The 27,518-nt window shown below is 55.7% G+C and overlaps 10 protein-coding genes and 1 non-coding gene across 11 annotated transcripts; 5 read left to right on the top strand and 6 right to left on the bottom strand.

The window, feature by feature from the left end:
* Positions 1 to 30: 30 nt before the first annotated feature.
* Positions 31 to 2,062, top strand: DICSQDRAFT_166749 (DnaJ-domain-containing protein; the record flags this gene model as incomplete). The annotated part of the gene is made up of 12 exons (XM_007362320.1): positions 31 to 130; positions 189 to 245; positions 307 to 335; positions 387 to 404; positions 467 to 472; positions 527 to 576; positions 629 to 931; positions 988 to 1,066; positions 1,114 to 1,196; positions 1,260 to 1,377; positions 1,430 to 1,759; positions 1,826 to 2,062. 12 exons carry the CDS (start codon positions 31 to 33, stop codon positions 2,060 to 2,062), a joined length of 1,410 nt encoding a protein of 469 aa, XP_007362382.1.
* Positions 2,063 to 2,848: 786 nt separating this feature from the next.
* On the top strand, positions 2,849 to 3,637 carry DICSQDRAFT_52208 (uncharacterized protein; the record flags this gene model as incomplete). Its single annotated transcript, XM_007362321.1, has 2 exons — positions 2,849 to 3,022; positions 3,083 to 3,637. The coding sequence occupies 2 exons, from the start codon at positions 2,849 to 2,851 to the stop codon at positions 3,635 to 3,637; spliced, it is 729 nt and encodes a 242-aa protein (XP_007362383.1).
* Positions 3,638 to 4,284: 647 nt separating this feature from the next.
* Positions 4,285 to 7,550, bottom strand: DICSQDRAFT_52963 (urease; the record flags this gene model as incomplete). Its single annotated transcript, XM_007362322.1, has 10 exons — positions 4,285 to 4,617; positions 4,720 to 4,858; positions 4,947 to 5,242; positions 5,296 to 5,408; positions 5,466 to 5,522; positions 5,579 to 6,103; positions 6,167 to 6,362; positions 6,418 to 7,054; positions 7,215 to 7,438; positions 7,506 to 7,550. 10 exons carry the CDS (start codon positions 7,548 to 7,550, stop codon positions 4,285 to 4,287), a joined length of 2,565 nt encoding a protein of 854 aa, XP_007362384.1.
* Positions 7,551 to 8,385: 835 nt separating this feature from the next.
* DICSQDRAFT_178230 (uncharacterized protein) lies at positions 8,386 to 9,832 on the top strand. The gene has a single exon (XM_007362323.1). The coding sequence runs from the start codon at positions 8,761 to 8,763 to the stop codon at positions 9,448 to 9,450; it is 690 nt and encodes a 229-aa protein (XP_007362385.1). The 5' UTR covers positions 8,386 to 8,760; the 3' UTR covers positions 9,451 to 9,832.
* A 328-nt stretch (positions 9,833 to 10,160) lies between these two features.
* DICSQDRAFT_152858 (thaumatin-like protein) lies at positions 10,161 to 12,127 on the top strand (the record flags this gene model as incomplete). Its single annotated transcript, XM_007362324.1, has 9 exons — positions 10,161 to 10,505; positions 10,572 to 10,929; positions 11,099 to 11,103; positions 11,141 to 11,235; positions 11,298 to 11,396; positions 11,467 to 11,533; positions 11,593 to 11,685; positions 11,757 to 11,846; positions 11,931 to 12,127. Exons 2-9 carry the CDS (start codon positions 10,835 to 10,837, stop codon positions 12,125 to 12,127), a joined length of 741 nt encoding a protein of 246 aa, XP_007362386.1. The 5' UTR covers positions 10,161 to 10,505; positions 10,572 to 10,834.
* Positions 12,128 to 15,508: 3,381 nt separating this feature from the next.
* On the bottom strand, positions 15,509 to 17,189 carry DICSQDRAFT_52113 (uncharacterized protein; the record flags this gene model as incomplete). Its single annotated transcript, XM_007362325.1, has 6 exons — positions 15,509 to 15,603; positions 15,704 to 15,742; positions 15,964 to 16,239; positions 16,567 to 16,839; positions 16,966 to 16,986; positions 17,069 to 17,189. The coding sequence occupies 6 exons, from the start codon at positions 17,187 to 17,189 to the stop codon at positions 15,509 to 15,511; spliced, it is 825 nt and encodes a 274-aa protein (XP_007362387.1).
* A 602-nt stretch (positions 17,190 to 17,791) lies between these two features.
* DICSQDRAFT_t41 lies at positions 17,792 to 17,874 on the bottom strand. Its single transcript has one exon. It is a non-coding gene; the product is annotated as a tRNA-Ala (tRNA).
* Positions 17,875 to 18,656: 782 nt separating this feature from the next.
* DICSQDRAFT_144356 (uncharacterized protein) lies at positions 18,657 to 20,076 on the bottom strand (the record flags this gene model as incomplete). Its single annotated transcript, XM_007362326.1, has 8 exons — positions 18,657 to 18,752; positions 18,854 to 19,013; positions 19,080 to 19,182; positions 19,252 to 19,345; positions 19,477 to 19,514; positions 19,578 to 19,662; positions 19,722 to 19,957; positions 20,019 to 20,076. 8 exons carry the CDS (start codon positions 20,074 to 20,076, stop codon positions 18,657 to 18,659), a joined length of 870 nt encoding a protein of 289 aa, XP_007362388.1.
* Positions 20,077 to 20,419: 343 nt separating this feature from the next.
* Positions 20,420 to 21,448, top strand: DICSQDRAFT_144357 (uncharacterized protein; the record flags this gene model as incomplete). Its single annotated transcript, XM_007362327.1, has 5 exons — positions 20,420 to 20,688; positions 20,758 to 20,884; positions 20,936 to 21,025; positions 21,090 to 21,230; positions 21,347 to 21,448. 5 exons carry the CDS (start codon positions 20,420 to 20,422, stop codon positions 21,446 to 21,448), a joined length of 729 nt encoding a protein of 242 aa, XP_007362389.1.
* Positions 21,449 to 21,570: 122 nt separating this feature from the next.
* Positions 21,571 to 22,104, bottom strand: DICSQDRAFT_124820 (uncharacterized protein; the record flags this gene model as incomplete). Its single annotated transcript, XM_007362328.1, has 1 exon — positions 21,571 to 22,104. The coding sequence occupies one exon, from the start codon at positions 22,102 to 22,104 to the stop codon at positions 21,571 to 21,573; it is 534 nt and encodes a 177-aa protein (XP_007362390.1).
* Positions 22,105 to 26,132: 4,028 nt separating this feature from the next.
* On the bottom strand, positions 26,133 to 27,003 carry DICSQDRAFT_52800 (histone acetyltransferase; the record flags this gene model as incomplete). Its single annotated transcript, XM_007362329.1, has 3 exons — positions 26,133 to 26,353; positions 26,402 to 26,726; positions 26,785 to 27,003. The coding sequence occupies 3 exons, from the start codon at positions 27,001 to 27,003 to the stop codon at positions 26,133 to 26,135; spliced, it is 765 nt and encodes a 254-aa protein (XP_007362391.1).
* Positions 27,004 to 27,518: the final 515 nt, after the last annotated feature.

Genomic DNA, 27,518 nt, shown 5'->3' on the forward strand with positions numbered 1-27,518 from the left:
GAGAGCGCGCGTGCGGGTAAGTAATTGCTTATGCGCGTCTATTTCTCCGCGCCATCCTCGACCCCGCGCTGGTGCAAGTCCGCCGTGTCACTCTTGCCCTCATCCGCCTTCAACCCTATCCTCTCGACTAGTCCAAAGTAAGCGATGCTGAACAAAGTTTCTTGGAGGAACGCTAACCTCGTATGTAGTGCCCGCAGAGACGGCGCTGTACGACCTCCTCGGAGTGTCACCTACCGCCACCGAAGGTTTATATATTCTCCATTATGCGTTCAAGCAAACGCCCACTAAGGCCTACATTCGTTTCAGATGATATCAAAAAGGCGTATAGGAAGAAGGTGAATGCTGTCCATTCGTTCACGTCGCCCTTCGCTCACACAAGTACATAGGCCAGGGAACATCATCCAGTATGTACCTAGTTATGCCTGCGTGTCTCCCAAGCTTTGACCAGAACATGGTATGGCTATAGGACAAGGTATGTCGTTGGTTTCCCCCTAATTCGTCGCCGTGCCATGTTCACAGGGCGTAGAACCCAGATGACCCGGAAGCTGGTCAAAGGTTTCAAGAAATGGCCGCCGCGTACGTTGCATTGCACGTCTTTGCCGCTCAAGCACACTCACGCTTGCCGCAGGTACGAGATCTTAGTCTCCGCAGAGACGAGAGAAGCGTATGATCGCTACGGGATGGAGGGTATGGCTCGAGGAGGAGCAGGAGGGGGTTTCGGCCCAGGAGTGAATCCCGAAGACATCTTCGCGGAACTATTCGGTGGTATGAGCTTCGGTTTCGACTTCGGCGGGCCAGGATCGCGCGGCCCAAGGCGAACAAAGGGCCAGGATTCCAATATTCCGTACGAGGTTACACTAGAAGACTTGTACAACGGGAAGACTGTCAAGATGAATATGGAGAAGGAGATCGTATGTGGTGTCTGCAAAGGGTGAGTTTCCTGCAACCTGCATATTTCATGTGCTGAGACGTATCTCCCGTGTCCAGTTCCGGGGCGAAGGGGAGCGCTAAACCTAAACCTTGCGTCAAATGCGATGGCAAGGGGTGGACTATAGTCACAACGGCAGTAAGTGTTTTGTCCTTGGTCTGGCTTGTCGTGACCATTGTCCCCAGCTTGGTGCACAAAGACTTGGCACCCACAGGGCCATGTGTACAGAATGCGGGGGACATGGCGAAAAGCTGCGGGAAAAGGACCGGTACGTGCTCCCGATATCCTTCCTCACAAGCAGCCCTCATCGTCAAGCGACGTGACAACGCAGGTGTAAAAAGTGCAAGGGGAGCAAGACTGTCAAGGAGAAGACTCGGCAAGAGATTTACATCGAGCGCGGCATGGCGGACCGACAACGAATCGTGCTCGCAGGTGCGGGCGATGAGGAAGTCAGTGATATCGTTTGTCTTGGTATACTGCATTGATTGACCTCCACGCCAGCCGGGCATACCGCCAGGAGACGTGATCTTCACATTGAAGACTCGCCCACATGAGTCGTTCGAGCGTTCGGGCAACGACTTGCTCACGACCGTTCACATCACGTTGTCGGAGGCGTTGCTTGGGTTCGACCGTATCCTCCTTACCCACTTGGACGGTCGAGGCGTGCAGGTCAAGAGTCCACCTGGGAAGATCATCAAGCCCGGTGACAGCATCATCCTTCGTGGGGAGGGTATGCCGCACTATAAGACGCCCGACCACAAAGGCAACCTCTACGTCATGCTGGAAATCGACATGCCAGAAGAAACCTGGCTCAAGACTGTCGATACAAATGTGCGTCGCGCGTTGTCATGAATATTTCCCAAGTATCAGCGAATCGCCTGACGTCGTTCGTTCCAGGCTTTGGCAGCACTCCTGCCGCCGAAGAAGACCGAAATGGAGCCGAGGCCTGCAGTAGTAGACGAGGTGCCATTTGAAGAGAGCGACATCGTCGACGTGCGTGAAACGCCTTTCCCCGCTGGCTCAAACTTCTTTGACCACGCTTCTGGTTTCCAGTTCGGCGAAGGCGACGAAGGCGACTGGGAGGACGACGAGGATGAGGACGACAGCGCGGAGCCTGAATGTCGTCCTCAGTAGTCTATCAACCTTTTCACCCCTCTCCTTCGCCCTAATGCTTTCAACGCGCTGTTCACTATCACCATCAATCACTCGACGATTACGACACTAGACTACTAGACACTCGAAATACTCGGTCAAGGGCTCTTGCGAAATCCCTGGAAACGTACTGTATCTTACTCTCTACTCGACATATCGCATACCCGTACAACACACTCTTCATTCGTGATGCTCTATCGCTACCCTCAACGTCAGCACACGTGCAGTGGGCCACATGGGTCGGTACAGAGGACTCCCGTGCGCCGCCAGCATATCTCGGCAGGCATGGGTATGTGTAGGTTATGTCGGCGAATTTCACACTTGCCAAAGTATCCTGAGTCACCTTATCGTCCAGGCTAAGCACCAGCAGGAACACCACCCGGGCGCCGTGCTGTCAGTTGATCAGGTCAATGTAAAGAGATCGAATGGAACCAACGGCCTGTTTGCTGGGATTCAATTCTTGTGACAGAACACCGTAAGAAGCTATCGCAAAGATGACGTTGGAGAGGAGATCATGGCCTGGAAAGGCACTGAGTTGTCGCTGTTGGGAGCAGGCAGCTTGTTTAGGTGATCACAAGGCAACTCAAGCTACCGTATTGTCGTGGCTGGTTGGAGAATCTGGTTGGAGAATCCGTCAGTGAGTACGGACGCTACATCCTGAGAGCAGACGCCGCTTACGTTGGGCTCGATATATAGGAGAGGGTTGCAGTGGGGTGTGTCATATAGCGTATGCACCGACTCCTTGCCCCCGCAGTACTGTCCTCTTAGATGAGCATCGTCTTTCTCGCCAGAGTGCTAGCCCTGGCCCTTGCCATGGTTGCAGAGGCCGTCACTTGTAAGGCCCCAAATCCAACGCCGCCTACGGAAGCAGAGCTCTCCAGGTACCGTGGGGGGCGGGACATGGGCACTCGGTATGCACCTTGGTACCATCTGCCCGTGTTGGTGAGCACAGCTTGTTTCTGCGGTCGGCTCGTCGGACACACCTGATTGTCTCGATGGCAGGTCGTTTCGTTCTCAGCGCATTTGTGCGGGATCGCTGCGGTGCTTGCCAAAGTCTACCCCTCCCCGCCTGCAGACCGAGTGCTCTCAGTGCTGTTCGATGATCCCCGGGCTGCGGGCAAGTTGGCGATTACCCCGGCCTTCGTGATTGGCTTCGTGCTGCTCGTCGTTGGCAGGGCAGTGCGGAAGATCTGCTACGATACGATGGGCAAGCAGTACACCTTTCAACTCGCAGTCCTCAAAGATCACAAACTCGTGACATCCGGACCGTATGCCGTGGTCCGTCACCCGGGCTATAGCTCATTCCTCTCTGCAGTGTTAGGAAACATCATGATTCAATTCCTACCGGGATCATACCTCTATGAGAGTGGAGTGCTAAGGAAGCCAATGGTGGCGGTAGCAGTGGCGTTTTGGACTGCATGGGTTCTAGGGACCGCCGTCATATTAGGAATTGAGAGGGTCAAGAGAGAAGACGCGACAATGAAGAGAGAATTTCGAAAGGAATGGGAGGAATGGGCGAAAGTCACACCTTACAAGTTGATCCCCTACGTCTGGTGAACTAGTTATAAAATCGTAGTCCAATGTAACCGCTAGATGAACCGCAGGCCTCTCTATGCACTTCATGTCGGATAACGATCCAGCTATGTTCATGGACGGCTCCCATGAGGGAGGGGACTCGAACCCCGTTCTCCTTCTACGACGAAGGTGTCGGAACCATCCAACAATTCTGACTTTCGTCAGCGAACGCCACATTTCCCCAAGATCCTCTTGAAGGGATGCCATACTCTGTATTATCGAGTTTTGGCTCGAGATCCAGCTATGTTTTCCCGACTGGCGAATGTAGAATGAGTACAACAGACCTGTCGAGAAAGGAGTAATCTCGCGATGCAACATCGTCATGTAGCATTGTCAAGTAGCAGACGACACAAAGTATGTTCTAGCATTCGAGTCATGACCGTCCTGAGGAGACGAGACAAGACTGCAAGCTCGGTGGCAGATGCCCACTAGGCAACGCACAGTAGTGTTGATCGCGATGCACGGGAGTACCGATGACGGGGAATCGTGACCCGTCCGAGCAGACCGAGCACATGGATGCAGCATAGCTGCGGAATGTAGTGCTTCTGTTTTAGCCTAATTTACAAAGGGATACCAGTACAGACGCTAATGATTCCAAACCACCACTACGCAAGGCTAGGTAACCCCTCTCAAAATATGTTGTAGTAACGGGAGAGAGGAAGCTTCGTCGCAGGCTCGATATCCATCAATTCACCATCGGCGCGCACTTCGTAGCTCTCGGGGTCGACCTTCATCGCTGGCGTCGCGTCATTCCATTTCATGTCCTTCTTCGTCACCTTGCGGCAGCCTTTAACCGCCTCAAAGCGCTTGCTCAGACCGTAAGAGGCGATGGTGCCCGACGCGATGGATATTTCGGACACGAACGTCACGGAGTTCAGCGCCGCCGACGCGGCATACGAGCCCCACATGGGACGTCCGATGAAGGGCTGTACGGCCGGGATCGAGGCATTCGCATCGCCCATCTGTACACATTCGGCGAGCGTGGGTACAAAACAGGAGTCAGCGTGAGTCGGGGCGTCGGGGATGGGCCTCGGCAATTGCCCAGAATGGAGAACAGGACGAACCTGTGCCCAGGCGATGACGCCCGACTTGATGACCATTTCGGGCTTCGCGCCGAAGTTCTCCGGCTTCCACAGGACGAGGTCAGCGAGCGTTCCGACAGCCACTTGTCCGACGAGATGGCTGATGCCATGTGTAATCGCGCTGGACACACACACAGTGAGTCAACGACCGCCTGTGAAGAAACAGGAACGAAAGCGTTGTTGGGAAGGCGGGTGCACTGCGGACTTACGGGTTGATGGTATACTTGGAGATGTAGCGCTTGACCCTGCCGTTGTCGTGCCCGTCGCGATCGCCCAGAGTACTGAGAGGCCCGCGGAACTCGCGCATCTTGCTGGCGGTCCGCCAGGTCCTGCTGATCACTTCACCGATACGACCCATTGCTTGCGAGTCGGAGCTAATCATCGAGATGGCGCCAGTATCATGCAGGACATCCTCGGCTGCCACGGTCTCCGCACGGATACGCGACTCAGCAAAGGCGAGATCCTCGGGTATAGACTTGTCGAGATGGTGGCAGACCATTAGCATCTGTCACATGTGGTGTCAGCCTGTGGACGGATGAAGGCATTGAAACCTCGTACATCTAGATGCTCGTCTAACGTGTTACCGGTATACGGTCGAGTGGGGTTGGTCGAGGATGGCAGGACATTATCCAGTCCGCAGACGACGATTATGTCCGGAGCATGTCCTCCACCTGCGCGGGGAGTCAGTCTGGGCCCCTCAAGTTCTAAATCACGTCAATCTGACATACCGGCGCCCTCAGTGTGGTAGGTATGTATCGTACGGCCCCCGAAAGCAGCGATGGTACCTAGGAACGGTTTACTGTCGATCACTGTCGCAGCAGATGGAATAGAAGCGACTCACTCTCGACAAACCCGCTTTCGTTCAGCGTGTCCGTGTGGATGTTCACCTGCACATCATATTTGTCACCAACGTCGAGGGCGGTGACGATCACCGAGGGAGTGGTGCCCCAATCCTCGTGCAACTTCAAGCCCGCAGCGCCCGCTTTGACGATGTCCTCCAGAGCGTCAGTGCCGGTGTCGTTACCCTTGCCAGTAATCGCGAAGTTCATCGGCAGCCCGTCTGTCGCAGCAAACATCTGGCGCATGTAGAACGGGCTTGGGGTACACGTTGTCGCGTTCGTGCCTGCGCTGGGACCCGTGCCGCCCCCGATCATGGTGGTCGTGCCCGACGCAAGCGCCTCGGTGACTTGCTGCGGACAGATGAAGTGGCAGTGGGCGTCGATAGCACCAGCGGTGACGATGAGCTTCTCGCCTGCGATCGCCTCGGTGGCAGAGCCAACGACCAGGTCGGGATGCACCCCAGCCATTACGTCTGGGTTTCCTGCCTTCCCAATTCCTTTGATCTTGCCGTCCTTGATGCCGATGTCTGCCTGTTGAAACATGAGCACATCCCCCGCGCCGTACACGTTGTCATTGTTGGTGATTCCACTTGCCTTGTATATACCGGACCAGTCTACGATGAGTGCATTGGTGATTACCAGGTCGAGGGTTTCGGCAGCCGAGCGGCCCGTGGCCTGGCCCATACCCTCGCGGATGGTCTTCCCTGGTGGATTGATGAGCACCTCAAAAGGGCAGTAAGCCTGGGACTTGCCTCCGCCGAACTTGACCTCGTCTCCATATACAGTCTGCCGTACATGACGTTTAGAGCACTGCACACCAGGTTGACATTCTCTACCTTACCTCGTCGCGCTCGACTTCGATCCAAAGCGCAGTGTCACCAAGGCGCACCCTGTCGCCCACGGTTGGCCCGAACATCGCGACGTACGCATCTCGACCGATGTCCGTGTCCTCGGAGACCTCCAATGCCCCGGGCTCAGGAATGTGCCCGAAGCCCTTCTGCACGAGGTTCCGTACGATCTCGTCGGTCCGCGACAAGTCCACGACCCCTGAAGCAAGACGATTGCCCCCGGTGATAATTTTGGCACCCGCGATCGCGCATAGAGTCACGGTCTTCGTGTCCCCAGGCTCGAATCGGACTGCGGTGCCTGCGGCGATGTCCAGACGCTTCCCGTAGGCCTTGCCGCGGTCGAACGCGAGGGCCGAATTGGTCTCAATGAAGTGATAGTGGGACCCGACTTGGATTGGTCGGTCGCCGTTGTTCGTTACGCGCAGCTTGACGCGCTCCCGCCCTTGATTGATACGGATCCTGTCCTGCTTGACGACGATTGCGCCTGGGGCGTTCTCACGCGAGTACTCGACGGCGCTGATCGTGGGGAAGACGTCGTTGGAAGGGACGGGGAGGAAGGAGCCATATAGCGCCGCTTCCAGGTCACCGTCTTCGGTGCAAATGGGATCGTGCACAGTGACGAGGAACACTCTGATGTTACGTGTTGGAACGTGGTTGGATATGACGACACAAGTGATATGTTCGCAAGCACGAACAGGGCCCAAAGTGCCATATAGCAAGCAATCAGAGTTAGAGTTGTGAGAATGAGTTGTGAGAAGCGTGCACGCGTCGATGACACCACCGGACTTACCCGTCGACGAAAGTGCCTTCTACCTGGATCTCGTGCAGCAACACAGGGACGCCAGGCAAGACATGCCTACGCCCGAGCAGCGTCTTCCCATGCTGCATCAGCTCGGCCACGGAGTGCTTGCCATCCCTGATGCGCTCCTGGAGCTGCGACGCAATGAGAGCTATAGCCTCGGTTTGATTTAGCTGCAGGCCGCGCGCGAGGCGCTTTTGGGCAAGAAACCCGGCCTGTCAGTGGTGTGCCCGTGTGTCAGTGTGCGAGCGAGATACGTTGCAAGTCCCGCCGGCGACCTACCTGATGAAGGAGTAGTTTCGCTTCCTCCCTTGGGGGGATACGCATGCTTCCCGGCGGTTCAGGAGGTACGGACGCTGGTGCGAAGTCGACAACAGTTTACCCGTATACCGAAGCCTAACAATGGCTACGTTCGATGAACTGGCTTCCCACGCGTTCTCCGCGAGGTGGACGAGGTCAAGCACTCCCTCAGGAGTTCCCCCTATAGGGAGGGTACTTAGCGTGTACATGTAGTGTTATGTTCCTGACGTAGCGCAGATAAGGGAGGGGGATAGCTGCGGGGTGGGGAGATAAGGGGTCACGATGAACGCGGATTAGATTGAGCTGGTGCCTCGAGGCGGCGCTTCCTGCTATGAAGAGCAGAGTTCGCTGATCTCGTCTCCTCGTCCCCGCTTCCATCCCAGACGCACTACATACCTCCATCCGCTACTGTGTTACTCTGCCTGGACTCGCTTTTCTTGGATATCCCATCTCGTAGATGCATGTTGGACCCTGCTTCAGCTGGACTTGACAGATAGGCCGGAAATGACTCGAAACATCGCATCGGCTAGGGCAATGTTTGACGCGGACGTGGCAGGCGGAACATTCAGCAGGTCTCCGGACTCGTTATGAAGAGCTGCCGTTTCGCCCAGTATTCTTGTAGAGGGAAGATAGCGTCGGAGACTGGCTATGGGCTAGATCACTTATTGTGGGCGAATCGTGAGTCGTGCTCAAATGCATCTAGCTTATTGTGCGCCAAATCCTGCATGACCGGCAATGCTCTCTCACGAGCGTGCAATCTTTCCTCGCACATGCCCGCGTTTCCGAGCATGGGCGATGCTTAGAATGAGCCACGCAAGTCCGCCGGCGTATCAACCGCGGTGGTAACGCTGTTGGACGAACATCAAGATGATCAACAGTTGGAGAAGTCGAGTGTCTTTCCAAACGTGTACGAATGTCCTACAACTATACTTGGTTGCCTGCCTCCTGTCCTATGTCCCGCAGTGCAGAACACATGTCAATGCCTGTGCCGGACGGAACACGGCGTCGTGGAAGAGGCATGGCGGTGGAGTCTGCCCCAGGTTTGCCCGAGGCCTGACTCGATTCTGGACTCCCGGCATCTTCCGGCGCCTCTACTCTGGGGCGGCGTATCACGTGGCGTGGCACTGGGTTGCGGTATTATACCCCGCGCTTTGTGTCGGCGTAGGATCACCTTTTGTCCTCCGTCTCCGTCACCTCTGCTCCGCCGCGCTTTCTTCCCTTCCCTCATACCTCCTGCATGTCGTGCGCTGTCGCGCCCGCTCCTGCTGCTCACCCGCTCTCGTTCACCCCGCGAAAGCGCACCATGTCCTTCTCGACGCCCACGCCCTGCAAAGTCGCGCGGACTCCTCTTCGTCGCACAGGGTCCTACCTCTCTCTAGCCGACATGCAAGCCGCGGAGTACACGCCACTATACGGGCGAAATGGACCAACCAAGAGCTACACTGCTAGTGACAGCCTCGTCATTGGCCACTACGACGCTCGCATGCGGAAGCGGCGGGCAGCGCCCTCTCGCACGCCGACTGCACACGCGACACCCGCGCCCACCCCAACTCCCTCTTTTCCATCCCCGCACCACGTCTACCTATTCACCTCGCGTCGCACCGCGCCGCGCCCGCGGAGATCCTCACCCCTTGCCCCAGTGCAACGCCCCATTCCCGAACGGCCTTCTCTGCCTTGCACGAAGAAGAGGGAGCCAGATCTATACCGCACGGCAATCGAGACCCGCATGCGCATGTCCCCGGTCGGACGCAATATTCTGAGTATGGGCCCGCGGATCGCGATGTCCGTGTCCGTCATCACGGCCACAGAAGCACTCGAAAGCCTAGTTGCTGCGCACACCGACTGGGATATGCAGGATGTGGCGTTGGGCGCTTCGTGGGTGGATGTGGCTCAGGACGACTGGGAGATGGTGGAGTGTGACGCGTAAGCACCCTGCTTTCTCGTCTTGTCGGTTGCGCGTTCTCGCGGACGACGAATCCTTCCGCGACTACGAGGAGGTACGACCACGGGAAAGTACGAGCGGGCAGGCTTGTACGACTGTTCCTTCTAGCCCGGTGTCGCGGCCGACACCTGGACGGGGCTCGATACCCACCGACTGCTTATCGCGAGCGGTTTCTCATTCGGCCTTCGTACTTTCTGCGAGTTTTGATTGCCTCTTGGAGGCTATTTGTGGCAATGGAAGCATTACTGGACGATGTAGCATACGGAACGTCCGCCGCACTCCGCTTGTAGTAATCTGTACATCACATCACTGTATCCGACCATGTGTATCGGGCTCGTCGCATATAATGCAGTTATTTCTGTATCTGTCATGCCTTCGCGCGACCGCGCCGTGTGAGTAGATGTACTTAGATGCGGGATGATAACACATGCAGAGTCATGCAGCGATTGATACCGCGGGCGGCTGACCGTAAGTCTTCTGACGGCATGTCGAGATGGTGGATTGAGCGTATCGTTACGGCTATTTTATCGAACCGGTTGGCCTCTATTACAAGCTTTCATAAAGCAAGCTTCGACGAGCTCGAGTGCTTCCTTCCGAGGGGCGCTCGTGGAGCGGACGGGCTGTGGCTGTGGCAGGCGGAATGCTTGATACTGAACGTCTCCTCTGTTGCCGTCCTTGTGCTCAGCCACGATAATAGGCTTCTCTATTCCTGGGAATGATCGCCCGGTTTCCTGCGATCGCTAGGGTAACCTTTATTCGACAACTATCATCGCTACGCATCTGCTATTACATACATAGGTCATGCGTCAGCATGTGCCAGGAACGCTCTGGCATGCACCACGATGTTCGTCGGTTGGTGTATCTGTTTTCTCGCTGGTTTTCAGGCTAAGAACACACGTGAAGCGGACCCGCAAGGCGACGACGGTCGGTTTCCAGACACATCTAGCTCAACAAGGAAGTCAACTAGCCCCGACCGCGATCAGGGCAAACCCGCCAACGCGTCGCGGCGGTTCTGACCTGCGTATCATGACATCACATCTGTGAGCAAGCGCTGTGAAATGTTGTCCTGTCTGATTCAAGTAACCTCTGACCATATTCCGAGGCAGACGATTTGGCAACGTGGACACGCTGTGACCCGGAGAGGCCAGATCACCATCATGTGCTGCTTCGTCTTCTGGTCGACTGACCGAGAGTCCATGTGGACCATGCCAGGCGCTCACGCATCAAGTTACTTCGCTTCTTCTGAAGCGCATGGGCTCGCGCAGTCTACTACCAACCTTCAGGTATAAAAGGCGGAGGCCCGCGAGAGAGCGGGCCAGCAGACTTCGCTCTCGCCGCTTGCCGCCACATCCCTCATAGCTCTCCAGACATGAAGGCTCTCTCCGCTGTTGTCGCCCTCGCCGTCGCTGGGACCGCTTCGGCGCGTACGTTCACGATCTACAACCAGTGCCCCTTCACTATCTGGTGAGTGCTCAATATTGTAGCCGACTGCCTTTATATCGACTGACGTACTCTCTGCAGGCCCGCTGTATGTCTTCCTCCCCGTTCCACCGCTTTTTCTCCCGGTACTGAATTCTCCCGCAAATTTTCACCGACCTGTCGCGCGGCACCGCGACCCCGAACCAACCGACAGGGTTTGTGCTCCGAGTCGTGCTCTCGCTTCGACACTGCGTAGTTGACCTGTTTTCTTCCTTCGACAGATGGGCTCAGGATGCATACCAGACCGTGTCATTCTACGTACCCGACAACTGGCTGGCTGGCCGTATCTGGGTACGTCATACACAGCCCCATCTTCCACGAGCTTCGACGGCTGATCATCGGCTGTCACGCAGGCTCGCCGTGACTGCGATTTCAGCACCAACCCCGGCCCCAACTCCTGCCTGGACGGTGGCTGCAACGGCGGTCTCGAATGCGACCCTCACACCGGTACTGTACGTGCTCCTGGGGCTGATTCGTTAGCCGGAGCTTCAAGCTGATGCGCCTGTTCGTCCCGACCCACAGGGCGTTCCGCCCGCGAGTCTCGCTGAATTCACCCTCGGCATCAATGGCTTGCCCGACAACTACGACGGTGCGCAGAAATCCCATCTTGATGGTCGTCTCTTCTTTGCTGACATGGAAGCGCCGCAGTTTCCTTGGTCGACGGTTACAATTTGCCCATTCGGGTCAGCAACAACGCCGGCTGCCCCGTTGCTGACTGCCCGGTCGACCTCGGCCCCAATTGTAAGTCTTCTTCGTCGACCCATACCGTTCCTGTCCCTGAACACTAAACATACGTCATCCTGGAAAAACAGGCCCCGCACCCCTCAAGGGTCCCTTCGACTCCTCCGGCTTCCCTGTCGGCTGCAAGTCGGCTTGCTTGGCTGGCCTGGGTGGTGACCCCGGTAAGTTATTTTTGTCTATCCGGACATCGCGGGAGAGGCAGAGGGGCTGATGCGCGCCCTCTTTCTTCTATCTTTGCTGCACAGCCAACAACTACGACTGCTGCACGGGTTCGCACAACACCGCAGCGACGTGCCCGTCGTCCAACGTCGACTACTACTCGTACTTCAAGAACAACTGCCCCAACGCGTACGCGTATGCGTACGACGAGGCCAGCGGCTCTTCTCTCTACACTTGCCCTGCCAACCTTGCTGCCGACTACACCATCACGTTCTGCCCTTGAGGGGGATCTTTATCACTAGCTAGGAAGGGATGTAGCTAGTAGGACGAACGTAGGGTGCATGAAGTGTCGTGCAGCAATGAATCACGTAGTGGATTACAATCCGCCCGATAAAGACTCGGTGTCATATTCCAGCGTGCCATGTCTAGTCCGAGTCTGCGAGACTGGCATGGAGGTAAGGGATTGCTGGAATATATGCCTCACTGAGTATAACCCCGATCTAGTAGTACACCTCGAGGGGCAGTGCCGCAAGAATCTCAAGGTTGATAACACGTGCTGCTGCATAGTACGGCTGCCGCGCGAACATCATCGGCGCCTCCGAGTCTTTCCCCACCACCATGTCGAGACTTGCGTAGGCCGTTCTACTCGTGCTGCCCCACATCCGTCGGTATTCTCACATAGTGTACGCATGCAATACGAGACTATCTGAACGTGACTGCATGCTCGGCGGAGGAATGGCTCAGATTACCACGTAGACCAACATGGCTCTTGCCTTGCATGTTGCAAGATCACATGGTATCATTACGACTCGGAACTGGTTTTTGTCCGATAGGCTGCGATGCGGAGAGTTGACCCATCCGATAGGCTCTCCATACCTTGTGGCTCCCGAATTCTCACAAGACCGTACTGCTCGCATATATACTCGAAGTCCATCGTGGCGGTATCTCAATTGGATGGATCACCGGGATACTGATGCGATAGAAGTATGCGCTAGCTCCTGCCAGGGAAGAAAGGCCGAAGGCCATGGTCAAATGGGGACATACACAAGCAGACAAGCGCGTATACAAGACCACTGCTCGGACGAAGTAGCTAGGTAAGTGTTGTCTAGATCCTCTCACTCTGAGCAATACTCGTTGGTCCTGCCCGGATGACTGTCGGCAGCTCCGCTGCTCTTCTCAAGGCTGAATGGCAAATGGCGTTGGCTCCTTTTTGACAAGCGTTCGGATCGTTAAACCCGCACCATGGGCGGGTGTGTCATATACAGCGTGCAGAATCGCGTACTATACTCCTTTCGATTGGTATGTTCTACAAGCTTCGGTTGCAACGACCTCGCTGATAGAACTCCAGGTTCTCATCACTTTCAACCTAAACCAAACTAGCCTGATTGGTCGCTACCATGCACCCACGCATACGGCAGTAAGGGACGTGGGGGGCCTGGGAAGCCATGCCCCTCGCTCATGTTCACACGAACCTGCACCGGCACCAACACGCAAATCTCTGAGAGGCCGTTCCCTGCATTGTGGACAAGCGTGCAGCTTGACGTTTATCCTCGTGCGTTTGCTTCCCAGCCTCCGGTCATGCTGGCTCTATGACAGCCTTGTGCCGGGAAATGCTTCCGAGGCTCTCCGGTGCGATATGGCTTATTTTACTCCCTTCTCCCTTCCCCCAAGGCGGCCTCGATTTCTTGACAGGCCATAGGCCGATTATGTTGTCCTTGTGCCGAACTCTCGGAGCCGACGCAAGTGGCTGGATTTGATAGCGTACAGGGTGGAGTAGCAGGGTCTCTCAGAGGAGAATTTTACTTCCCGGACCGCAAGCGATTTACCCTTACAGCATCAGCACCCCTGGGTCTCTTTCAAACCGCACGACGCCGCGTATAGAGGCCTGGTGACATCGGGTGCCCGGCCGGAAATTTGGCACCAATACTCGCCCAGGGCATACAGGCCTCCGGGTTTGGAGGTGAGTCCCAAGGCGCTCTCCAACCAGACCCGGTCACTAGTCATATATCGTCAAACTTCCTCGACCACTCAAAAGAGAGCATCAGGGCAATAGCAATCGGTTTTCCACCCCCAATGGCTCGAGGCATCGGCGTTCGGGGATTTTTGGTGCGTTATCGAACTCCTCATTGTCACCGTCCTGACCTCGAGCTCTTCGGACATTGTCCGGGGTCGCGTTGTCCCCCACATATCGTGTGCGGCAGATGCAACCTCATGACTCAAGCGTAAATCCTGTTACACGGTATCTCGTCACCCGGGAGGTGTGTAGTAACCTTAGTGGTCACCGGGCCATACCTCTGCTCTCCGAGGCCTCTTGTGTTCCTCGGCTCCCTCGCAAGCTCATATCAAGCCATCCTCAGGCGAATATACTTCATGCACTACCATGACACCCGTCTTTTCTCGGAAATAACTCATAATACAAGCATGCTTCACAATGGGAGCAATCGTGGAAAGGTAGACGCCCTGCGATGAGGCATGCGAGCTCTTCACCTATCCGCCAGCCCGCGATCGATTGTGGTCAACTCCTACCCATTCTTTCTTGTACAATCTTAATGCCGGTATGATCCAGCCGAAGCACGTCGCAGGCGTGTATCTCCACAACACCACCGGCTCGCTTCAGTCTTTAGCCAATCGCCGGTAGAGCGCTATCCCAGCTCCATCCTGGACGTACGTGGACTACCCAGAGCAGCTGACTGGGCCTCATGCCGAAGGAAATCTTCACTGATTCGCTCGCTATCGCTTCTTAGGGAAACGTCGCAGCCTCGCCGATCTTCCGGTCAGGGGTTAGAGTACCTGAGGGTCAGGGAACTTGATCGCCTCCCACTTGCATGACTGCTCTTCTTCTACTTCTGAGTGTTGAGGCAAGGGCACGCGGCCTGTCCGGCTCGCGATCTGGGGTTATCTGCCTACCGTGGCAGGCGTTCCATGTCCTCGCCTAGCCGCCTCAGAGCGGCTCGCCCGTCTTTCGTGAGATCGTTGTCCCGCACCACGGTCTGGATACGGCAGCTCGTCTCCCGAGACTTCGCGGACATGCTTCACTGTCGTCCGGACTCAATAGGACGTAGATTCTGCGGCTCGGGTGCGCGTTCTGGGGCCCTTAATTACATCAGGATATGGGCGGAAGATGTCAGTCGTGGTTGGCGCCTGGACGCCAAGATCATGGTTGCGTCGGGATGGGTTGGAGAGCGACCGCTCCGCCTGTCAGGTTATACGTGTGTGACGTGGAACCGGAACCATTGGTAAAAACAGTTATCTGGCGGCCACATTAACATGGTGTGAGGAGCAAAGTCTTGTGCAAGTCCGAATTGATCACGAGTATGATGGCGTTCAAGTGTGATGGTACAACAGCTAGGTTGTTTACTGTACAGGTTACAGACGACTTTACATTGTGGTATCAGGGGGATTACCAGACCTGTGGACGATAGGATGATGAACGACAAAGAAAGGAAGTAGACGAACAAACGAAACCATTGAACACCTAGGGGACCGTCTAAACGCAGATATTCACGGAATGAAACAATGGCAGCAAAGTAACACAATTTGGGTCATCTCTCCTTCCGTTGAACGTATTTTTTGCTGCAGCGTGAAGTGAATGCCCGTGTGAACGGCTTCGTGGGGTAAGTTAGATGGACACGCTTGGATCCTCGAGAGCCCGGAGCGCGAGGGTCTATGCAGCCCTGAGCGCGTTCTCGAGGGGCGCCGCCATTTCCTCGGGATTCCCGATCCAACGGACAACGCCGTCTTTTGGAGTGATGACAAACGCTGGGTAGTGCAAACGCGACGTGGTATCAGCATCAGCGCAAAGCGTTCCCCCCAGACGAAGAAGAGAAAGTTTCATTAAGCTTGCGAACCACATACGTACCTAATGGGATGGACAGGTTTTGACCGGGTTGGAAGATCGCTAGGATAGAGAACGCTTAGTCAGCCTGTTCTTGGATGCCTGTTGGAGCCACCCTAAGTGAACGGGGAGCCACTGGCCTGGCTGGCTCTCAGGAGAACGGAAGACGAGCAACGGGACATGCGTCGAGGCAGATCCCGCGGTGAGGGGAGCCAGGTTCGAGAAGCGGGGATTAAACGCAACGAGCAAGTCCAGGAACAAGGGGGGAGAACGCGAACACGTACAGTTGACGGCCACCCGATGCGTATCGATGAATATCGGATACTTCATGTCGTCGCGCGAGGCGACGAAGGCCTTTACGGCGGCAACGTCGATGGGAGCGTTCGTGAAGATGCCCTCAGAATTGAAGGTGATGACCTTGATCTCTGGGCGCGTCTGCGCTAGCGTCGACAGGTCCCGGAAGACGGCGAGGCATGGCTGGGAGGGTGGGAAAGCGCGGCCCGTCAGTCCATGGCAATTAAGCCGCGTTTGTTCCCCTTCTCGCACGTACCCTACACCAGCTGCCCGTGCAGAAGCGAGGAAGGTGGGAAGAGAGATCTCGGTATCAGTAATCGCTCTGATACACAACCCACAGAAGGACAAATGCGCGGCATGACGCCCATGCCGCACGCGCCACCATGGGCTTGAGCTTGAGCACAAGCCTGCGCGCATCTGGCAACAAGGGTCTCGAGATCGGAATGCACGGGCGGACGCACCGAGCACTGCGAGACTCGAAGCGCTTCCCCGTCGCGAGGCTGTGCTTGCCGCTCGAGCTCATGTCGAGACGATTCGCCAACCTCAGCCTGCGCGAAGGTGCGACTTCGCACATACTGGGGACAAGGACTGACGGGAGAGGGAGGTTACGCACGATGCCCACAGCTCAATCACGAGCAATTTAGCGTCCCGCCAACCGTCCAAGGTGCCTTTGACGTGCTCGAAGGGACCCGCGTCAATCCACCGGAGGTCAACCTTTTTCCCGAGAAGGGGGCTCGTCCATCCTGGGCGCAAAAAAGGAGGCGGGCCTTTCCTGAACTGCGCCTCTAGTGCGTCCCATGTAGGGAGCTTCGCCCTAGTCCAGAATTGTTGGACAGTCGCGGGATCATGGGCCGCCCTGAATCGGTCTGCACCAAAGCTGTATCAGCATCGCGGAAATGTTGAGAGCACATGCGGCAAGATAGGGGTCAATATGGCAATGCTGTACAAGATAGCTTTGTTCGACCATAAGTCATGTTCGACGATGAACTCACCGACTGCGGCGGTCCAGCGTGCTGTAAATCAACAACACATACGTCAGTTGAAGATGGGGAGGTAAGGAAGAGACAGCTGCTGGAATCACAAACTTGGACTGACCTTGGTCCCACTTATCCTCGTAGAGCTCCTGGAAGACGGACCAGATATTCGCGCGGAAATCAAGCTTCGCTGCGACCTCCTCTGGGGTCTCCGGGCCAAGAAGAGTAGCAGAAGCAGCCATGTCCAATAATCCTGTAGAGAACGTTGGTGTACTGCAGGGCAATTCGACAAAGGCCGCGACACCTGCATATATACTCGAGACTCACCGGATGCTGTAGCGCTGTCAAGAGCAGGAAGCTGTCAGACGATGCTGGAAGGTTGTGTGTTGAAAGGCAGCTTTCATTGAGGTAGCGCTGCGGAGGTCGGAGCGCGTGCTGAGGGAGTACACACGCCTCGGACGGAGGAGGGGACCATATCTCTCGCGTGCATGCCTAAATGCACGCTGGGACGTGGACCCGGACACAGGAGAGAAGCACTAGAGTTTCATTGATCCCGTACCGAGAACGGCTGGAATTCTGTTTGCTTGATCTGCAGACGCACAAGTTAGTCAACTCGGTCCAGGCCCCAGTCTCAGTCCGTTAATCAATCAATCTTGCTAGAACCCATTCAGCGCCCCTGCTGCCGCGTGTTTTCACCTCTTGGATTTAGGGTTCCTGGGGGACCCCAGTACCGATGTGCTGTCCAACAAAGTTGCCAGGAGTTAATTTGGAACTATAGGCAAGCCTCTTCAAGGGCTCGTTGCTCATGAGAGCTGCTCAGCAAAAGGATAGTTGTCAACCAATATGGACGTTGAGGGGATTGAACCCTCGACCTCATGCAACTTGCATCAATGCAAAGCAGGCGCGCTACCACTGTGCCAAACGCCCCTAGAAGCACAAAGCCGTGCTGGTAAACAGGCCAGCGCAGTGATAGCTCACGTGATATGCAGTTGTCTCATCTATCCTATTACTTACTCAGCCTGCATCGATCACGACATGAAAAGTGGCACAAGACATGGCGGATCCATGTGTATCTGTGATTGGACATAGCCGGTCCTCCAAAATCTCAATTGCGCCACTGCGGAGCACCCTTCATTGAGTTTCACAGCATGACGCGGGAGACTCCCCGTTCTTCGAAATCCCGGATAGAGAACGCTGGCACTGGATACGTAGTAGACCTAGAGACGCCCGCATGCCAAAGGCCGTTCCTGAGCCGGTCCGTATCGATCGCATGCCAGACATCGCAACATAGCACCATCACTGCGTACTTTGACTCTGGCCCACGAATCGGTCTTCACTGTGATCCCCGATGCACGATGCGGTCTTCCTTGTCCCTTGCACTCGGCCACAGCCGCGGCCAGAATACAGGGACAGTGCTACAAGGACCAGAACGGACGTCAGCAAGACCTATGGGTTGCGATCGACAACACCGTTGGTGTGGCGAGAACTCCGATCGAACGTCACCAAAGACGTCCCCGTTGCGGAATTTTTTTGATTGACACACTACCGCGTCCCTGCACTTCTGTGCAGAAACCCGGGCTTATCTCAAGTTCCGATATTTGGGTATATGCATCGGAGCGTAGCTGCGGTGGTGTTGCGGAGACATCGCACTAGGCGCGCACTTCGCATGACACCACGCACAGCTTGGCAAGGTGTGACGATAGGTGCGATTACGCAGCCATACGACGGGGAACAACGAGGAACGGGACGCACCGCTTGTATTCTTGCCATTCAGGAGCACTGCCGTACTTCTTGTCTCCAGCGCGCTAATTGCGAAGTCAAGCAGTTCAGGGGCTGCCGATAAACGTCGGTCGCAAGGCACTCTGTACCCACGTCGACGCCACGACGCCGAAGGGAGAGCACTTACCTCAAGAGGGGGGACTCCCGAAACACGTGTGAGCAGAAACCAGGTCAGAAGTGGGCTCAGACCCGCAAGCAACCACGCCCCCCTCGGGAAGGAGGGTGACCGCAGGGACCCGCTGGAGAGTAGCCAGATTCCGGTCCACAAGCCCACTTCGCCAACGTAACTGCAAGGCCATCGATACGATTTAACCAAACTGAGGGAAAAGGCGGACAGGGAAGCGTGTGCGCACTTTGGGTGGCGGCTGATGCCCCAGAGACCGTTGGTAATGAACTTCTCGTCATGCTGCTTGTTATCCTTCGCACGACGCCAAGCGGATTTCTGGTGGTCCGCCACTGGGAGTCCCGCGATAACCGGACACGCTGCTCCGTGAGCATTCAGCATTGACGTTGCGGCTTACGTACCGATCTCAAATAGCCAAGATCCTGCGAAGAGGGCGACCGAGAAGTAGTCAAGGGGCCCAAGTTTGGGATGATTAGCCGGGGACAAGGTGTTAACCTGGACAGCGGAATTGGCGAAATGTACGTCAGCTGTTGAGTCCTGTGAGAGCTTGAGAAGCACTTCGCCTCGCATGACCTAATGCCGTCCCAATGCCAGAACCCTATAAATGCGCGGTGAAAGTTACTAACCATGTAGACAGGTAGCCCCACGACCATGATCCATGTGGCTATATGCGCACCTGTTAGTCAAAAGTTGGGGTCTGCATGAAGTGAATTGCACCGAATTGCACCTTGGGCCATCCAGAAGGACGTAAATTTGGCGGGTTGATGCTTGACTTCATCGAAACGCGAGTCCCCGCCGGCCTTCATCGCTCGCTTCGTGGGAGGTGACCGTCGTAAACAGAACAGCTGATCGGCTGAGTGATGTCCCTTACCGTGAAAAGGAAGGTACCAAGTCGGGTAGACCAGGCAAGTATAGCCGCATTCAACACCATCTGCCTTGGGGCAAACGAGGTTACTGGGGGGATAACAGCGCTGGGAAGCCGATCCCAGAATTTGGCCTTCAGATGAGGGTAGTAAAGAGAGACGAGAGTTGTCGAGATGAAGCCCGCGGCACCGCCAAGATCATAGAACTTTTCATTTGCTTGAGGAACAAAGACGGCCGCCAACACTAACCCGGTCAGTATAGTGAGCATGTGGTGTCGTTTCACACTGCTTTCACGTCAACCTACCCGACTGTAGGCCGTAGGCCGAGACAGCCGCTGGGAGGAGCTTTGAGAAGGTCGGCATGGCTCTCGGATTTGCAAGGCGGGATGATGGTCGTTGCGAGAAGAGCTGCAACTTGACAGGCGCGACAACGCGTCAGAGTCCGTAGACGCCTCTACCCCGCGTTGAGGACACGGTCACGTGTAGGGAGCAGGACGCGATCGAGTATCGTGACGTCAGACTGCGTCATGGCAAGACCCACCGGTGTGAGTGCATCCGTGCAGGGGACATTGAATGCGATCCATCGTCCAGTGCATGCTGGCGACAACAGCGAACGGTACTAGTACTGGTGACTGCATCTCTTTCCTTCCTACATCAATCACCGACAAGCGGAGGCATCAGACATCGCAACTCAACTTGTTGAGCCATGTCTGCGACCGATGGCTATGTCAAACCAAACGCTCATCCAGAAGCCCCAAAAACCAACCCTAGAGAACGCGAACATTCGGACATCTATCATCCTCCTGCTGATAACGGCCCATCCAAAGCAGGTGCTTCAAAAACCCAATTCCCGGAGACCGGCTGGAATGGTCCCATTCCTAGCCAAAGTGGGGGAGACAAGGAGCAGGACTTCATGAACAAGCCTCCCTACTTCTGGAAGAGTGAAGGAGACAGATTCAAGCGGAAGCACTTCTCGTCAGTGTCTCTCACTGCGTTCTAGACCGCTATCTTCCTTGTTTTTGTACCCACCTATCACCCTCGCAGACGGTGCTGGTGTGGAAATGTCGAGTTCGAGTTCCATGGAGACCCTCTCAACGCCAAGCACTGCCATTGCAAGCAATGCCAACACTTGCATGGCGCACCGTTCCAATGGGCCGTCATCTTCCCCAAGGTACGTATACCCCCTCGCGTTGACCAGAATAACTCCTAAGCATCTGGACAGACTTCTGTCCGCATGATATCAAACAAGAACGATAGCCTTCACTTCTTCTCAACTCAACGCCGGCAGGGTATACACGATGTCCCATGCAAGGTATTCACGACCGTCTTGAACAGCATTCATAATTCACTCGAAGTCTGACGCGTCCCGCGGGCAGGTCTCTTGCAACGAGTGCCGATCCCCGATGTTCGATGAGGGGCGTAACACCGTCCTCGCATACCCGTCCTCGTTCAAGTTCCCCAACGGAAAGGTTCCTACGGACTTCCAGCCAACTGCACACATCTTCTACAGCCAGCGTGTTATGGAAGTTCCAGACGGTATCCCGAAGTGGTCTGGACACAAGCAACAGAGCGAGCTTCTGCCCGAGCTCACCACTGAGGAAGGGTATGTTCATGGTTTCTTCTCTTAGTTCAGACCGTCGCGCTGAATATGTGCGGCATTATCAGCACAATGCCAAAGTACAAGGGCAAACATGAAGAAGGTCCGATCGACATGCGAAATGATGACAAAACTTGAGAGTACATTAATCAAACTGTAGCGGGCTCCCGGCTTCCCTACTGATGCAGAATAACATACACGCGAATCATGCAACCCCTCGGGCCACATTTGATCGTCGACAACCGCTGCAATATCTTCTCCTACTCCTCTGTGTTAGCAGCCCTCCTGCGGTTAGCGCTCCGATCTCTCACCCAGCACCGGCTGCACCACTTCCCACTGCATTGCGTCCCGAATCCCCAAGGCGTAGTCTCCGCTCCCGAGGCAGGAGCCAGCATCCGAATCACCGGCTGAGGCACCTCGGGCAAGCTGTCGACAAGGGCGATGAACGCCGCGCGGAGCTCGCGGTCAGGTAGTGTCGCGATCATGACATGCAGCCGTGCGTGCGCCGCGTCGTCCAGCGGGCGGGGGAGGTCGAAGAAGCCTATGGCGACGCCGAGGATGTTGTCGATGTCATCGACGGTAACGTCGTCCTCGTCGATGGGTGGACTGGGACATGGACGGGGGGTACTCGGTGCGCCCATGCCAGCGGTGGGGTGGTCGCGGCTTGGTTGGTGGTTACGACCAGGCTCGACGACGCCTGGCTCGCTAGCAGGGGTGCCCGCGGTCGGCTTGTCGGTGAGCTCGTCGGAGACGTTCGCGTCGGTGAGCTTGTCTTGATTGGTGGGCGACGACATCGCGGTCTGGTCGTTGTTTGGTGGAATGGGGAGTGTGGTACGTGGTGTGGCGCTGGTGGTCCTGGTCAAAGACGCACTGGCCGGCCAGCGGTTGAGCGCCGAGCTTTCAACGTGCTGTCGGTCGTCGCGGACCGTCGGAGGACGAACCTTGATTGATCCTATTGTCAGTGTCTGGCAGAGTTGTATGTTGCGCGAATCGCCTCCGTCTCTGCAAAGGAACTGGGTCAGAAACCTATGGCTGCGTCCATTGTAGGAGGCCGAACGCCCACGAACAGACCAATACATGTAATTTCAGTCCGTATCTCGTCAATTCCCTCGGGGAGCATCACAATGATTGCAAGTTTGGTTGCACTGCCGGTCGTCGGAGTTCTTTGTTGATATACAATGCCCGCTACACCCTACCTGGGCTAAAATTAGTGGAGTTCGAACTGTTGTGAACGTCGTCATTGGACTCGCAGACCGCCTGAAGTTAAGAATATCGTGTATCTTAGTGCTCTCGTATCCTGTTTTCCCCGCCATGCCACCTGGTCGCGACCCAGAGCCCCGACCTGACACGATCCTGCCGAACGGCTCGCCCAAGCGCTCCCGGGTGGCGTAGACGGCGCAAAACACTAACGCAAGCATCGGCAATAGCAGACCAACCCAGGATGCGACGATGTTTGACAAGGCCAGATGGTCGACTGCACATCTCGTACTGCGAGACCCGCTCGGAATGCTTCACAGATTCACTTGAATCGCCGTCGCAAGCTTGCCCAAACATCACCTTGACCAGACGTAAGAGCACTTAGCATCGAATGCAGATTATATCAAAGGAGGAATCTCCCGGATGCTCGTCGCTGCCAACAAGCAGACGAGGATCTCGGCCCGAGAGGCCTTTGTGGTACCAACGAGGGCGTGGTAGCAGGGCGACTTGATAGCTGTGCGCTTCCTGTGGAATACGATAGCGTCAGCAAAGCCGGACTTCCTGGTACCACCAAAGCATACTTGCAAGGTCAAGAGCACATACTCAACGAAGGCACGAAGTTTTGCCGCATGGTCTGGTGAGGTGGGTCCTGGACCGGATTCGCCAGTATCAGCAATTCGCCGCGGCGGCGGGGGTCGACATAGCCTGCCGTTGGGTACCATGTCGGCCAGTACGCGTGCCCGCCTGGCATATAGCGACAAGTCCCGGTACCAGCACCAGTGCAGGTATTATCACCCACCAGCTGCAGGCCCATCTCTGCGGGAAATTCCTTCGGTGAAGACGTCCAACTCCAACTCGGCGGATCCGCGATGGGCAATTTGCGTGAGGTGTCGTGAAGAATACATCTTGCGCATATATCGAGCTTGGGCGACTGACAGCTGCGCGTAGGTCATCTCGGGGTGTATAGCGCTATACAGTTACATTTGATAGGAACAACCGTGAGGCATCTGGGCACTAGTGATGCCATCGGAAGAGCTTGGCCTATTACAGCTCCTACTGTCCTGCCGCCACGCCCACTGTCATTAGAGTATACATGCCATCGGAAATGAGCGGCGACATTTAAGGCATACGCGGCTTGATAGAATTGATCTGGCGAGGTCCATTCAAACAATTGGTTCACTTGTACATGCTAAATCATATTAATCGCACTTACTTAGAGGACGCGTACGAGACCAGGGATACGTTATTATCAATATAGTATGCTTCGCCATTCGGGTAGTTATCTTAGCTGAAAGCTTCGTGCGCCTGAGATTCGTCACTGAGGAGGGACGGTGGGAGTGTCGACGGAGAGGTACTCGTAAGCGTACGTCTCTGATGACTAGGTGTGAGAAAGTACTTCACGACCTTGAGTCATATCGGCTCGCCCGGATGACAACCGAATAGAATGTGACATCCATTGACAACTGCAAGTTTTCGGCTCAGTACTATTCTTCGACGACACTTAAGACAACTGTGCTCCACTCACATTGCGGCGCTGAACGTATGCCGACGATGGCGCTGTCAGATCGCACACAGTAAACTACCGTGTCGGTGAGTACCGAGGAGACTGACCAGATTCGTTGGAAACGTTCTCGCCTACACAGAAAGAGGAAGGACCTTGATCGACACACACAAAAGAAGATTGGACGCAAATCACGGTGGTTCTGACCTCGTCCTGACCTCGAGGAGACGTGCTTGAGTCATGCGATGACCGCTGGTGCGCTGAATGGAACCAACAATCGCAACCTCCATGATGCAAGGAGAGGTGTCTGCAGGCACGGCCAGCCATATAATCTCGTGATGACCTGATGGTAACTGTCATGATCCTTACGGTATGAACTGTACCAATCCCTCGCGAATGGTAGCGCATAGCCGCTCATGTCATCAAGCGGATGATGCAGAGTATGATACACGTTCCTACACCGTAGCCCTTCAGTAGGCATAACGTAACGTAGTATACACACCGAAGGAGGTCACACTTCCTCGTCGTAGTCAGGCTCTCCCTCCGCGTCCAGGTCTTCTTCGCCCTCTGCGTCTTCATCTCCAAATATCAAGTCCCCCAGTTGAGGGACACCTTCGACGGGTCCGAAGTCGATAATATAATTATGCCTTTCTTCCGCGGCAACTGAGGCCAGGACGCTGAGGGCATCAAGTGCAGGCGTCGCCACCTTGATCTCTCGTTCTCCAACTATGATACCTGTCGAGTCTCCGCCTATCATAGTATTGTCGCTAGGAACGCTATGTCCGCTAGCGGCGGTGACACCTGTCGCGGAGGTGTCTGCGTCGTCATATCTGCCATCATCCGCTGCAGCGAGATAACCGTTGTAGGGATAGCCCCCCTCCGCGTAGACGCTGTCTGCGGGCAGTTGCTCGTCCTCGTCTTCCTCCTCCTCCTCCTGGCGTAGGGCAACGATGGCGGACCTCGAGGGTTTCGACCTTGATGGTCGGGAGAAGCGTCCATTGGAGTGTCTCTGCTGCTGCTGTGATGAGGTTGGGGTTGACTTGAGATCGAAAGGCAATGAGGCCACAGCACGACGCGAAGTTCGCCGGGCTACAGAGGCACGAGGAGCAGGGGTATGTTCCACCTCTGGAGACGAGTCCACACGCCGGCGCTTCCGGGGGGAAGAGGAACGAGGTGTTGCCGCAAGACGCGGAGGCACTTGCGGTGACTGGTTTGTACTCGGTCGGCGTTCCCGCAGCTGACGACGTGGTTGCTCGAGTTCCTGTGCAAGCTTCGCAGCGTACGCGGCATCATCATTGAGAGAGGGTGATGTCGCGACACCGCCATCGAAGTTGAGTCGTGGCGCTGAAGTAGAGCTGACATCCAGGCGGGAGCGCGGGGGGTTCTTCCGACGTTCTGATCGTGACGATGCTTCTCGGCGAGGCGTGTATAGCCGGCGTCCCACGGGCGTAGATTCGTTGACTGGATCCCGCGAGCGCAAGCGCCGGATGGAAGGTGGATCACCGACTCTTATTCTGTTCCGCTTCGGACGCGTCTGTTCAAAGGGCTCCGCGCTTGGAGACCGTATGCGGCTGCCGTCAGCTTCCGGGGTCTCGGATGTGGCAGGGTCTCGCGACGCGCTCGCGCGAACAAGTTCTACATTGTCGTCATCGAACAACGCAAACGCAGGTGAGCGCGTCTTCTCGACCTCCACGCCGTCCACCGTAACCCCGTTGCTCTCCGTGAGCGCGTCCTCTGCGCCGGCACCCGGAGGCGCTCCATTTTGCCCAGCTACTGGTTCGCCCTCCGAGGACTGTGTCTTCTGCGCTCGCGACAGGATGAAGGGACTCCACTTCAGCTTCTCTGGACGAAGCTTCATGTAGCCCTTGGCCTCCCAACGTGACAGGTAATCCTCGACTTGATCGGCGTCCCATCGCACTTTGTACCGAGTGGGCGGGACGAACGGCCCCTTGGCTTTTTCCTCATCGTGGGTCGATACACGTTGAAGATGCTTCCGCGCGATACCGTTTTTACGACCCTTTGGAAACTTGATTGTCTGACCTGGAAGCGGTTTGGGGGCTTGAGGAGAGTCGAGAACAGAGATCATGTTGAGATGGACAAGAGTGGAATGTATGTCTTCAAGAGTCATGGAGGTAGCGGCGCTGATGTCTGTAGCAAGAACTGATTACATATTTGACAACAACGACATGAAACAGACGCACCTTCTAAACGAGGATTAGCCGGAGCGTTTTGTAGATACCGCATTAAGGAGAGTGTCCAATAATTCCTATAACCTAGAGCCCCAAGCGCAGAGAGCGGCTTCTCAGGGGAACCAGCCCTCTGCTCTTTCTTGGACAAGAGATAACCTAAGGGAGGTCAGGGACCAGCGAAGCACATAAGGAGAAAGAACGCACTGAAGTCAATAAGTAAATTACCCCAACCCTGACGCTGTCGGACAGGCAGCGTCATGATACAGCTGACATTGTAGTTCTTCGGGCTGAGCTTCTCTTTGGAGAAGTACCCAACGAAATGCGCCCCGTCTTCGTCCGTTTCCGTCATCACGTAAAATAGAAAAGGCTCTACGTCATAGAACAGTGACTTGTGGTCCAAGAACATCTTCGAGAGAAGGCAGAGGTGCTGGCAATAGATCTTGTTCTTCCGACCATCGACTTCGAAGATGGATATCTTTCCGTCTCGGTAGATCTCGTCGCCTGGTGGATGCCGCACTTTGCACTTCAGCTGGGAGATGAGGACTTGTCAGCTGCAATTGGCTTTGTGAAGCCGAAAGACGACGCACCTGGTGCCGAGAAGCACTAAACCGGCTCTTCATGTACTTCAGACAGAACTCGCACATCCAGAGCCGACCATCGGGGATAGCAGCATACTCCTCGGGAAACGGCGCGTCGTACCAGGTGTCTATGTCGAATTCGCCGAAACGAATCTTGCGGATACGTAGACCATTGGGGGGCAGAACGGAATGAGGACCCGGCGTTGTTGCTGAAGGGGCTGGAGACATAGAGGAACCTGAGGCGGGAGGCGCGAATGGTGTCGCATGCGAGCGTAGAGGGCGGGTGGATGGTCCAGCAACGGGTGTCTCCGGGGGCTCTGGAGGAGGTCGAGGAACTAATCTCTCCTGAACGGCCGTTAGCATATATGAGATATGATTGTAGGAACGATAAACCCACCTCAGCCGCCGCTCGACTGCGATCGAACCTCATAGCGTCTCCTTCTCTGATCGTCGTATCTCGAGTATCGCGATCTTCCACGCTCAAGATATCGTCGAACAATCCTGGTTCAGTCTCCTCCGCTGCTTCCTCACGAGCCTTACCTTTCCCTCGTGGGGGAACGCGTAGCCTGAAAGTCGGCGTCTCGTTCTCGACAGCCGGAAGCGGAGGAGAGCTCACGCGTATGCGAAGCTTCCTGATGGTGGGTATAGGGGTAGCCGGGGCTGGATCATGCTCAACTTCTCCGTCTCTCGCGACCTCTTTCCCCTTTCGGCTTTTCTTGCCCTTCGTTGTCCTGCGGGGCGTT

The sequence above is a fragment of the Dichomitus squalens genome (assembly GCF_000275845.1).
Source record: "Dichomitus squalens LYAD-421 SS1 unplaced genomic scaffold DICSQscaffold_4, whole genome shotgun sequence".
Lineage (NCBI taxonomy): Eukaryota > Fungi > Basidiomycota > Agaricomycetes > Polyporales > Polyporaceae > Dichomitus > Dichomitus squalens.